At 43.5% G+C, this 12536-nt stretch overlaps 2 protein-coding genes across 2 annotated transcripts; both read left to right on the top strand.

Annotated features, from left to right (window-relative positions):
- Positions 1 to 1423: 1423 nt before the first annotated feature.
- On the top strand, positions 1424 to 8634 carry LOC125508044 (putative protein arginine N-methyltransferase 6.2). Its single transcript, XM_048672607.2, has 13 exons — positions 1424 to 1705; positions 2648 to 2713; positions 2837 to 2905; positions 3536 to 3571; positions 3942 to 4007; positions 4216 to 4284; positions 4384 to 4461; positions 4641 to 4719; positions 4965 to 5059; positions 5225 to 5309; positions 7560 to 7753; positions 7873 to 7991; positions 8090 to 8634. The coding sequence occupies exons 1-13, from the start codon at positions 1511 to 1513 to the stop codon at positions 8130 to 8132; spliced, it is 1194 nt and encodes a 397-aa protein (XP_048528564.1). The 5' UTR covers positions 1424 to 1510; the 3' UTR covers positions 8133 to 8634.
- A 2137-nt stretch (positions 8635 to 10771) lies between these two features.
- Positions 10772 to 11813, top strand: LOC125532022 (uncharacterized). Its single transcript, XM_048696228.2, has one exon. It carries the CDS (start codon positions 10852 to 10854, stop codon positions 11515 to 11517), a length of 666 nt encoding a protein of 221 aa, XP_048552185.1. The 5' UTR covers positions 10772 to 10851; the 3' UTR covers positions 11518 to 11813.
- Positions 11814 to 12536: the final 723 nt, after the last annotated feature.

Below are 12536 nucleotides of genomic sequence, written 5' to 3'. Positions count from 1 at the left end.
TGGGCAATTTTTAAAAAATCATACCATTAAAAAAATGTTTGCATGTTTAAAACAATATGTTCGTGGCATTTTTAAAAATTCATAAAAATATGAAGAATTGTTCGCGTAATTTGTAAAAGAGGTTTGTACCATTCAAAAATTCTTCATGACATTTATAAAATTTTCAAGTGATTAAAGATATGTTTTATATTTGTTCATGCAATTTTAGGAAGAAGTTCATAACATATAAAAAATTATTCGTGCCATATAAAAAATATTGTAACACATAAAAGAATGTTCAAACGTGTGTTTAATTTATTTCCCGTGTATTCAGAAAATGTTCAATGTGCATTTGGCAAATGTACAACATTTATTAGGATAAATGTTCAACCTGTATTCGCAAAAGGTTTAACTTGTACCTGCAAAATGTTCAACCTAGATACGTAAAATCTTCAATGTCTTTTTAAAAAGTTGACATGTATTCAAAAATGAAAAGGAACAAAAAAAAAGAACAGAAAAAGAAGAAAACAATAGAGGAGAAAGTACATAGAAAACACAAAAAGGAAAATACCGCGTGGAAGCTTCAGAAATCGGTCTGTCCATAGAAGCTTCCAAAATTCTCTCTACTGGGCTGGCTCACTAAGGCGAATCCTTGAGTTGACGCTCCCCATGTCTCACTTACTTCAAGATGAACATTACCTAAAAAAGAATACCTTACTTCAAGATGAACATTACCTAAAAAAGAATACCTTACTTCAAGATGAACAAAATTTTGAACATATGGATCCTTTGAATGGTATGAACAGTTTTATAAAACTGTTTAAAAAATATTTATGTTGCATAATTTTTTTACAATGTCATAAACACATTTTTTAAATTTGCAAACATTTTTAAAATGTATTGAACATTTTTTGGATAATATGAACATAATTTAAAAATTACACGAACAAAATCTACATTATACGAAATTTTTTATGATGCACTAAAATTTATAAAATTTAGTTAATTAACTTTTGAAATATAATATATTTTTAAATATTTAAAAAGTAATAATAAAAAAGTAGGTTCTTATGAAAAAAGACAAAAAAGAAATCCCTCTGTAAAGAAATGTAAGACTTTCTAAATCACTACTTATGTGTAATATTTTTTTTTGAGAGAGTACGCAATGCAACTTTTTTTAAGGGGTAAAGCCAATTTATTCATCGAAGTCCACAGAGTGTGAGATACAAGCCGGAGCCTGGGGTTGTCCTAACCAGATGTGGCGCCCCGGCCCTAGTGAGAGTGAATATTTGGCAAGTTTATGTGCAATTGTTTTTTTTTTTTTTGAGAAATATGTGCAACTGTTGACGTGATGGAGCACTGTGTAGCAGATGCGCGTCGCGCTGGGCCTGAGTTTCTGTCTCGCAATAGGCGGGACCTCCAGACATGGTAACGGGCCCGTTAGATCATCTGAGCACGAGAGAGCCCACGTGAGGAATCTGAATTCCGGAGCAGTAGTTCGCCCTCTCCATTCCCACTCGCGACAGCCCCGATGTTCGCCGGCGGCGAGGACGGCAACGGCCATCTGCCGCGGCCGCGCAGGCCGCGGCGCGTCGGCGGCATGGGATCTCCTCCGGGCCAGGCGGCCTCGGCTCTGCCGCACCCCGCGCCGCCCCCCTGCACCGACTACGACATGGCCTATTTCAAGGCCTACTCCCACATCGGCGTCCACGAGGAGATGCTCAAGGTAACGCGTGCACGAGCACACACTTTCTCAATTCTCCCTCTATGATATATGCTCCGTATTTGATGGAGGATTGGCCGCCTGCCTGTACTTGCTATTGCATCTGTGGAGTTAGGGTTTTGTTTACTACGGGCAGCGATCTGTGGACCGAGTCCACGGGATCGTCTCCATCGAACAAATAAGGATGTCCGAGGTTCCTTACAGTTCCACCACCTGCGAGGATGTGACCTAGTGTTAGCATTGGTTCAGTTAGTGTGTCGTGTATAAGCTCGCATAGTTAGGGCTGTTTATTGACTAAGTAGACATCGCATGAATAATGTTCTTGCACGAGGAGATGGGTGGTTAAAATGTTTACAATCATGCTCCACGAGAAGATGGGTAGCTTAAATGTTTACGATCATGCTCCGTGTGGATCTGAAGTTTTGTTTGGCTTTGGCAGGTAAAAGATTATGACCACTGTTTGAATCACTTATAACACAACATAAGCCACACAAAGAAATAATGGACATGTCACAGTTTTTTTTTTTTGGTTTGTCAGGAAAATTAACAAGAAAAACGATGCGTCATTATTCTGAATGGAGGAGCTAGCATAACACTGTTGTTGCCCAAATGCTATGATCAGATGCTAGCATTGTTTGTTGTTTGTCGCGCACCTGGAAATTCAGATGTTGTTATCTGGTAATTTGTTAATGTAAGCTACTAACCTTACGACCTGGCGTGCATTGGTAGAGAGTGATGTGCAGCTGCTGCTATGCTTACACAGAGTGCCACAGACCTTACACCTATTGAAAAAAGATTTCTCAGAATACACTAATTACACCAGTTTTTTTTTGAGCTTTATGTTGTGTTGGTGATTTCAGTAGCATCTCTGGATTGCTTAGGTCTCAAGATAATGCAACATCATCATTCTTGAATTAGTATTAATCTTGAGATTGCTAATTTCAGGATCATGTGAGGACTAATACTTACAGAAATGCTATCATGCACCACAAAGATCTAATTTCAGGCAAGGTCAGAGTTGCTTACAGTTTGTATGCTTACTGGACTACATGATATTCTTGGATAGATACCAAACAGGATACAGCTTTCTGTTCACTCAATTAACTCATGAATGGCTGAAGTTTCAATTTTCAGGTCGTATTGGATGTTGGCTGCGGCACTGGCGTTCTTTCTATATTTTGTGCTTTTGCTGGTGCCACTCGGGTAACTTAAGTAATTAATTATTAGCTGGACACCTATCTAAGTGTCCCTTTCTATATAGATGTTAAGTATGTTTCGAATCTTTGTTGCTCCTCAAGCCTTTTCCTCATTTTTTTCTTTTCTTTCTGTATAAGTTGGTCGCTTAGTGAATTCACACTAAGCAGATAGGTTTTTTAATCACGGTGTAATTTGTTTTTCTGTGGATCTTAGCTGTCCATTTGTGAACAACATATCTGACAAAAAAAATGATATTCTAAAGAGAGAACACAGGAGCAAACTCTTTCACCAAAAAAATAAAAAGAGATTAGCACCAGATAGTCATTTAAAAAGCTGCATCAATGCACGCATTGATAATTTGATCTGTACCATAAGATCTATTGTACCCATTGTTTACCAATACTAGTAGCCTCCATGTTTACACTTTTCTGTGCTTTGAATCATCTTTCATTCGATTGCAGCAATTTAGCCCTTTCTTTTGCAATAAGACACATATATGCTATATTGCTGTGTAATAATAATTATTACGGGTTCATTTTGCAATGTTGCTAATTCATTTTATGATGTGGATGGCAGATTACCTGTTTTCCATTAATATTTAATTTTTAATTAATCTACTGAGTTTATTGTGTTCAGGTCTATGCAGTCGATGCAAGTGATATTGCGTTACAGGTATATCCTCCCCTCTTGGTTTTTCCTTTATGGTTGAGATTGCAAAACTACAAGTAATTTAATAAACTAGTGCTGCACCCCAACTCTTATACTGTGTGCTACTTGAAAGCTAAATGCAACATGGAGGGAAGCCCCTTATGATCAAATAAATACATTTTTCTTAGAATAGTGATAAATACTTAGTAGCTTGAAAAGTGGTGCTAGGCAAGTTCCCTTGCTTGATCTGCTACCATACTATCTGCTAATAATATGTATGTTTGTGAAATGCTTTTGCAATTTCTTTAATATGCATTTTTTACTTTCATTGTTTTATTATTTGCTTCTACAAATTTAATGCTGATTCCATTTCCTTCAATCTAAATGTGTTTAGGCAATGGAAATTGTGAGGGAAAATGAGCTGTCTGACAAAGTCATTGTTTTGCATGGACGAATCGAGGTACACCTTTTCTTGCCATTTCTGTCATAACTATTTCATCACCTTTTGCATGTACCTAAAGCTTTATTTTATGAAAGGTTGAAACATTATCTTGCTTGTAGATTATAGCCAATTATAATATCTTGATTGTAGTTGCTTTAGCATCCTTAAACTAATATTTGAGGCCTTCAGCGTTATGGAAGTTGACTGCTATAATATTCAAATGCAGGATGTCGAAATTGAAGAAAAAGTTGATGTCATTATATCTGAATGGATGGGCTATATGCTTCTCTATGAGGTTCTATAAATATATTGTTTGTGCAGTTGGACTTATTCAACACATCACTTTACATCTGCCCGATATGTGAAATCTGAAATATAGTCATGTTGATTGTAGAGTATGCTGGGGAGCGTAATTTTTGCTAGGGATAAATGGCTTAAGCCAGGGGGTCTTATTCTTCCATCTCATGCGTCGGTAAGTGTTTCCGCAAAATGTTACTCCCTCCGTTCCATATTAAGTGTCGCTGATTAAGTACAAAGTTGTACTAAATCAGCAACACTTAATATGGAACAGAGGGAGTATGTAGCAATGATTTGGTTGAGACATTGATTGAAAAATTGCTTGGCTGACATAAACAAGTAATCGTGCTGCAGCTTTATCTTGCGCCTATTACAAATTCGCACAGATATCAGGATAGTATTTACTTCTGGCGAGATGTATATGGTATAAAAAGTAAGTTCATTGTCCTTTGTATATGTTCTCTTAATAACTACTCCCTCCGTCCCATAATATAAGAGCGTTTTTGTCGAAAACACTCTATTATGGGACGGAGGGAGTAGTATAGATTCCTTAAATATGAGGAGACTTAGTTGCTTGTTCGTAATGTGCCAATAGCTTCCTAAGTTAGCTTGGCATGGAAGCTAATTATTGTTTCTCATTCTCAGATTAATCTGTAATTTATTCTTTGCTTGATTCAGTGTCCTGTATGATGCCTCTTGCAAAACAATGCACATTCATGGAGCCTTCTGTTGAGACAATTAGTGGCGAGAATGTTTTGACATGGCCAACGGTGGTGAGATATTTGTTGCTGAACTGTGTATTCTTCTCTGCTTGACATCTGCTTTGCATACATATCACCCTCGGGCTTTGCGTATAAATTAGTTCCTGTTTGTGTAGCTCTACATTTTTATGTAAGCTGAACTATTTTTTAGTACAACTTACTGGATCCCTTGAACAGGTTGCACAAGTGGATTGCTATACCATACAAGCTCCAGATCTTGAAACTATTACCGCTGCATACAAGTTTACCTCAATGTTGCAAGGTAAGTTGTATTTCATTCTTTTTACATTCGAGGTAGATACACATGGTGAAACATATTCATGATTTCATCTAGTAAATTTGCACAGCTAGGTTTCTACTGATAGTATGATATACTCCCTCTGTAAACAAATATAAGACGTTTTATAGGCTTGACACAAGTATCTAAAACATCTTATATTTGTTTACAGAGGTTGTGTATTTTAATCTGTGGAGTCCTCGAGCTATGATCGTGCCAGGTCTGTTTGAGAGGACTTAAGCTTGATCACTCTAAGACAGTGCTGCTGTTAGAGAGGCTTTTTGATAAGCTGTGGGATGTTTCTGTTGATAGAACAAGCTTCCTGCAGAAGCGGAAAACCCACTATATAAGGCGTACCGGAAAAGTGTTACCTAGATTCTTACTGAAGTCAGGAATCTATTTCCTGTGTGTGAACCTATTGCAGCAAGGTGGCAATTCTTAGCAGCTTCAGGTAGCTAGCTGGTGTTAAGGATGTATGGTGATAAGTAATCACATCTCTTTAGGGTCTCGTTGAGTTGCATTTTCGTCGGGCACACAGATATAGAAGTTCTAAGATTGAAAAACCACAAAAGAGAATGGCCATGGTACCCTCCATTACATGCTCTGGAACGATGATAAATGATGTTTGTTTCAGTACTGATACATACATGCAAAGATAGACTACATACAATTTATGTGCATATTTTTTATCTTGTGGTAGAGCAAGAAATTGCCAGGCCCTGTTCAGATAGTGTCACTTGAAATTATTAATGCAAATTACACCGAAGATACATTTTTTCTATAGAGTTACTGAAGACATGCGAAAGAAAACAGCACAATCTTGGGTACAGTTGTACTCCTTGAATTATTTTTTCTTGTCTTTTTCATCTGCATGGAAATCTAAATATGTAATGCTAAGAGCATCAACAGCTGGACTGGTCAAATTTGACCCTCTATACGTCCGCAGCCGCGTCCGTAGATAGTGACTAATCACCCCTCATATCTCCCCGTTCGCAACCGCGCCCTCAAATTTTGCCCCCCCCCCCCCCCCCACACACACATCCATGCGATTAATGCAACGTAATGGAAACTACGGATCAGCATACCAACATAGCATAATCTATATAGATCAGGGATAAACGGGTTATAAGTTTTGTACAATTGGACCCAAAAGAGAAAGTTTATCACCGAGCATCACTAGATACATAGATAAACGATAGCTAGATAAACGGAGAGGGGAGCCGAACATCACCATTTCCTCGCCTGCCCCTTCCCCTTGCGGTCACAGGAGTGGAGGTAGTACTCTTGCTTCTCCTTCGCGAGCCGTGTCGCTTTCGTCGCGGCCTCTTGCTTCTCCTTCGCGAGGCGCTCAGACTCTTTGATGCTGAGCCGGAATGCCTTCGTGTTCTTGTGGTGGAGGCGCCCCGCATCTGTCTCCGCCGCGCTCAGCGACCGGCGGAGGATCTCGCGCGGGAGCTGCTTCTACGTATCGATCGACGCGGAAATTGCGTAGGTGCGGGAGGAACTGACCTCCTCTGCCCTCGGCGCGGCATGCGGTGTGCGCCTTCAATTTGGGTATCCTCGTACGCGGGCACGAGCACCCGACGCCGGCTAGGAGGAGCTGTGGCCGGAGGGGTAGGGGAGGGGTGCGCCCGGAGACGGATGTGCAGCAGCGTGAAGCACGAATGGCCGACGTGGTTGACTGCATTGGGTCGCCAGACCACTGGGGACGACATGGAGCTCAAGCTCCTGTCCCGGTCCATCCGTGCCGTCGGAGGGCAATGCAGACTGTGAGCTCCTCGTCGTTCAGGGCCTCGCTGCCGGAGCCGTCCTCTTTCAATAGCCTGTACCAATTGATGGGATCGGACTCGTTGCCGGAATTGCTGCCGTAGTTTGGCATGGTGGAGGGGAGGGGAGTGGAGGAGACGGGCAGTGGAAACGAAGCGGAGCGCTCGAGAAGAGTGGATTTTAACTAGGGTTTGGTTCGGGGTGGGGTATTTGTGGGAAACGGTGGGCCAGTGTGGCCCGTATCTGACGTGGCAGACGCGTCCGGGCCTCCCCATATCTGCCCCACATATGGGCTGGGTTTGGGGGTGCCGGGTGGCCCAGACGTATAGGGCCGGTTTGAGGGGTCAGGTTGGGTCGCAAAAAAGTGACCGGTCACTGACCGAGCCGTCCAGACGGGCATATAGGAGCAATATGAGGGATCCGGCTGTAAATGCTCTAACCTTGCTCTCTTCTGTGTTATTTTTTCAGCTCCATTGCATGGATTTGCATTTTGGTTCGATGTCGAGTTTAATGGACCAGTTCGCCAGAAATTCAAGAAGCAAGCAAGCCAACCCTTGGATGTCAATATGCAAAATTCCAACCCAAGCAATAAAAAGAAAAAGGCAGATGTCTCAATTGTTCTGTCAACTGCCCCAGAGGACGCCCCTACTCACTGGCAGCAGGTGATTGCTTTAATAAGTGCCATATTGGTTTCCTTTTCACTTAGGTATATGGTTATTTTGAGATTCCTAGAAATTGCATTGCTAACATCCACAAGAATGCTGTTCTTTTTGTAATGCAGACTCTCCTTTACTTATTTGAACCTATCGAGTTAAAGAAAGACCAAATCATGGAAGGTTCTGTTACCATATCTCAGAGCCAGCAACATGCCCGGTTCCTTAACATTTGCCTGAAATATTTGTGAGTCTGATTGCTCTGGTTTGGTGTTATCCAGTTTACTCATTTTCTACTATCACTTTCAAGTTTGATATAACTTTGCATCCCTCTTGTCTGTGCAGTACTGGAGACCAATGGTACGTTAAAGAATCCGTGATGCGATAGCATGGAAAACTTCCATAGAACAATATTTTACTGACAGGTGCAAATCTATCAATTCCTGTGCATCATGAACCTTATCGGCCATTGCAATTTTGGAGCATTCTGACTGAAGCGGGGCATCATGATGGCAAATTGATCAACATATGCTGCCATTTAGTTTTCATTTGGAGAGCTGGAATTTTGGACGTGGAGCAATTCATCCTGAACTCCCAACAAAAATCCATTACTCCAAATCAGGCCTTAGATTTGAATTGTTCCTAGTCGAGTTTGGGTAGATCAGTAGAATGAATGAAGCATTGAAAAATTCAATAATTACATGCTGGCGAAGGTAGTATAGGTTTTCCCTTATGTTAACAGTACAGTTCGTCTTGGCCCATCTGATTAGTCGCCTTTTCTTACACTAGATAGCCATGCAGATTGTTTCTGTTGTTTGTAACAACTGTATTTTCCAACATGACATTCATGCGGCCCTTGAGTGGTTGTAATAACAGACTAAGATTTTCCATGCGGCTGTGAAATCATCATCTGGCAGTGTCAACATATTATCACAGCTGTGTATGTTTGGTTCGATGTTGCAAAAAGAAGAGTGGTAGTATCAAGATTCTTTTTAGGAGTATCATTCATCGGCATTGTGTGTGGCCAGGAGATTTTGTAGGAGTTGCTGTTCCAGTCATGAAAGCGCAGTCGATCAAAGGGCAATTCTGTAATATTCTGCTGAACCATGCTGGGCCATGGCTTCTTGCAGTTCCATCATTATTGAGATGCACGCCAGTTTGATTTGTACCATGAAGAAGAAAGCTGGATTAAGTTATCATAACAACCCTAGTGAACACTAATAAGGCTATAATCTACTAGGACCATATATTCACTCCAACAGAAGATGTTGCACACGGGAGTAGGAGACTGTCACATACGGCGAAGTTATATTGGGGTCGTTCGCAGGGAGGCGAGGGCGTGTGGTGGTGATTAGTTAATTTTCCTGTTCCTCTGGATTAATGGGAGGAATCGATCGGGCGATCGTGGGAGCCGAACCCAAAGCTGAGAATATTAGCCTAGTCAGAAATCAGAAATTACTAAGCTATCCCCGAGCTGAACTTTTAGGCGAACCATATCAATGGTTGGATTAACTTAATACCAGGGTACTATGTACCGTACATAATCTCTAGATTTGGCCATAAAACGATTCGAAGCATTATAACCGATATCCAAAAAAGTCACTACATATAGGATGACGATATGTGTCGGCCGACTGGGTCGTGAGCCGTTTGATCCATTGCGACATAGCAGTCTGATCCAGCTGATGAAGTTTGCAACATGGGTCATATTGCACTTGAAGGTTTGCAACATGAATCATGTTGTGCTGAGATTTGCACAATGAATACTTCACAACATGAGCCATACTACGCTCCCAAGCTTTCTAACATGGCCGACGTTGCGGTCGTCGCTGATGTACCTTAGTGCTGTGCATGTTCGATTTTCCTTGAAGCACATCCGATATTGTCCTTGTAGCTGTTGAATGTGGCCGTCACAACCTCGTCGGTGTTTCCAACACATCAACCCCGCGTTGTCAAGATGTCGTAGGATGTGTCCATGCCCCGCAACGTCAGGGACCATTCCTTTGCAGCAACGACCACCAGCCGCGTGAGAGACGTCTCCATCTCATCTGCTTTGAAAGGCGCATGGAGGCCACTGTTTGTTGGGCAGCGTCCTTGTGGAAGGGGAATCCATGGCGTCACAGAAAGAAGCCTCACCGATGAGAGGTAGCCTAAAGAAAGGAGAGAGAGAGAGAGATGGGTTTGCTTTGGCTTGAGAAAAACTTATGGCTGTTGTGAAGATAATGATAAGAGAGACAAGCGGTGCGTGTGGTCCCACGGGGGCACGTGGCGTCGGACCGAGTCATGAAAATCGGTCAGGTAGGTTCAAGCTTTTCTTCTATTTATAACCTATGACATGTTGTTTTAAGACAATACAATCAAAGTCGCTCACATACACGAGTATACAATCACCCTTATGGACACACACGCACAACCTATCTTTATAAGCATCTTTGATAGACTGAACCGGCATAAAGATTGATGAAGTCGTTACATACGTCTTCGTTGTCGACGGGAACATTTTCTCCCATTGAATGACATCACCAAAAACCTGAAATAAATTCAGGAAAATGCGAGCAGCAATGTCAAGTTTAGGAATTAAATTTTGATGGGCTGGGGATACCACTATTTTTCTAACCATCCAACTATAGATTGGTTCATATAAAGTCTGACATGTTGATGATTTATACATGTGGAAAGTGGAAGCAGAATAAACATCAAACCATAAAAGAAAAACTGAGAAAAAAAATAAACAACTTAAAATGAAACTAGCCGGTGGGTTTGGGACTTGGGTTTCTGAGAATGCTTCCGGTGTGCCAGGCTGGCGAGGTGGGCCCCGCGGCTGTAACCGATCATTTACCTCGCGCGCCGCCGAAGTGAAAGGGTGGGGAAAATGACGAGCGGCTAAAAATCTCAAAATCGCTGTCAGTGACACAGTAATACGGCCGATTCCGCTTGGCTTCTCTCCCAAGACACGGTAACAAAGCACATTTCACCTCGCCGCCGGCCCGTCCCGTCCCTATAAATTCCCCTCTCTCCCCTCCTTCCCCGTCTTATTCTACATCCACATTCCACACCATCACGCTCGCGAAGCAGAGGGAGAGAGACCGGCGCGGCGAGCGGCGGCAATGGCGGACGCGAACCGGTGGCGGGGGGCAGCGCACGTGGTGTCGCAAGCCTTCGCGCAAGCTGTCGGTGTTCCCGAAGAAGTCCTCAGGTCGATCAACCTCGCCATCGCCAAGCTCGAGGCGCGAGCCGGGTTGCTGCGCGCGATCCGCGACGGCGCCACCCTCGAGGAGGCGACCGCAGGCTACGTCGAGCCGGGTCCCGACGGGGTCCTCCCCGCCGCGCTCCTCGAGGACGCCCGGCGCGGCATCAAGCGCCGCCGCTCGCTCCACAGCTTGGCCCGCGGCCTGCCCCTCTGCGCCCGTGCACTGGGCCGGGCACCCGACGCGGAGACGATCCAGAGATGGGAGATCTGCAACGTCGCCGTGCTCACCTACGCCCGCCGCGCGCAGATGGGGCTCCGCAACGCCGCGTCCTTCTACATGGCGGCCGGGGACGCCATCGTCTTGGCCTCGGTGCTTCCGTTCGGAGCCCCGCTCCGCGTCGCCTGGATGGGGGCGGCCGAGCGGCTCACGAGGCTTGCCTCCAGGGAGGCCACCATGGCGCGCGACAACATGTTCATGATGGGGCTAGCCGTTGGTCAGCAGGCCTGGCTCGCCATGGCCATGATGGGGCTTGCGCCAGGCGCGCTCGGCGGAGGAGTCAACAACCAAGTCCATCACCAGTAAGCCTCTGTTGCCATTCCTTCCTGCATTCCTGCGCCCCGGAGAGAGATTTTTCGCAAGCGCTTCTGTACGGTCTCGGTGTGTGGGGCTCGAAACTCTTGATGAGTTGGTGGGTCAGATAAACACGTCCCCGCTTCTTCTAGTACTATACGTATGTACATTGGTTGTTAATAGTTGTATAGATTAGGTGATTTGTGCTCTAGAATGTCTGGCGTTCACCTGATGCAATCCGGTCTGTCCGCCGTCAGATTCTCTGGCTGACCAATGCAATGCGAACGTGAACATGTGTACTTTGAAACTGTTGCTGCTCGGTTTCTTGTTGAATCTCGAATGTGGGTGATCATCTGCTGTGGTGCACGTTTTGTTGCCCAAAGAAATGTAAATGCGCTTTGATCGTCTACACGTGTTCATATCCAAAATTTCAGTTGATTCAGCATGATAATTTGACGGCCATTTTAATCATATTATACCTGATGTTTGGCTGCAGGCAGTTCCCTGTCTAAGTGTCAAGATATGCAAATTCTGGCCATTAGACCTCCATGATAATTTTAGCCAACGTTTTTATTATTCTCTTCTGTTGGGATAGATCCCTTCCGTTTGACTGGTTGTACAAAGCCTCACACAGTCTTCGCTCATGACTTTGGCTTACTGGGAAGTTCTCTGCTGATACCCAACGTTTTTATTAACCTCCTCTGGCTGTGGAGATTGCCACCAGGCCCTTTTGGTACTATGTGTCTTTTCGTAGCTCGAATAAACATCATATGCACGTGACGACTTTGGCTTACTGGGAAGTTACCTTTGTCTTGATTTTAATTCAGGAGGGATACTTCATTCTGACCAAACATGTTGATTCCATCACCTTAGCTGAGTCGGTGTTTTTGTCAAATGTAGGAGTTCCCTTAACTTAGCAATTGTACAGCATATCATTTGTGCAGGATTATAAATGACATCGTCGAGCAGTGGTGTTATCTGTCCTAGTCGAACCCGAGCGCTTGAGTATGCAGGAGAAACATTTTCTTCTG

The sequence above is a fragment of the Triticum urartu genome, chromosome 1A (genome assembly GCF_056163025.1).
Source record: "Triticum urartu cultivar PI428250 chromosome 1A, HENAU_Tu73, whole genome shotgun sequence".
In the NCBI taxonomy this organism is placed as follows: Eukaryota; Viridiplantae; Streptophyta; class Magnoliopsida; order Poales; family Poaceae; genus Triticum; species Triticum urartu.
Note: the sequence above shows the minus strand (reverse complement) of the source record. Positions and strands in the feature narration are given on the sequence as shown.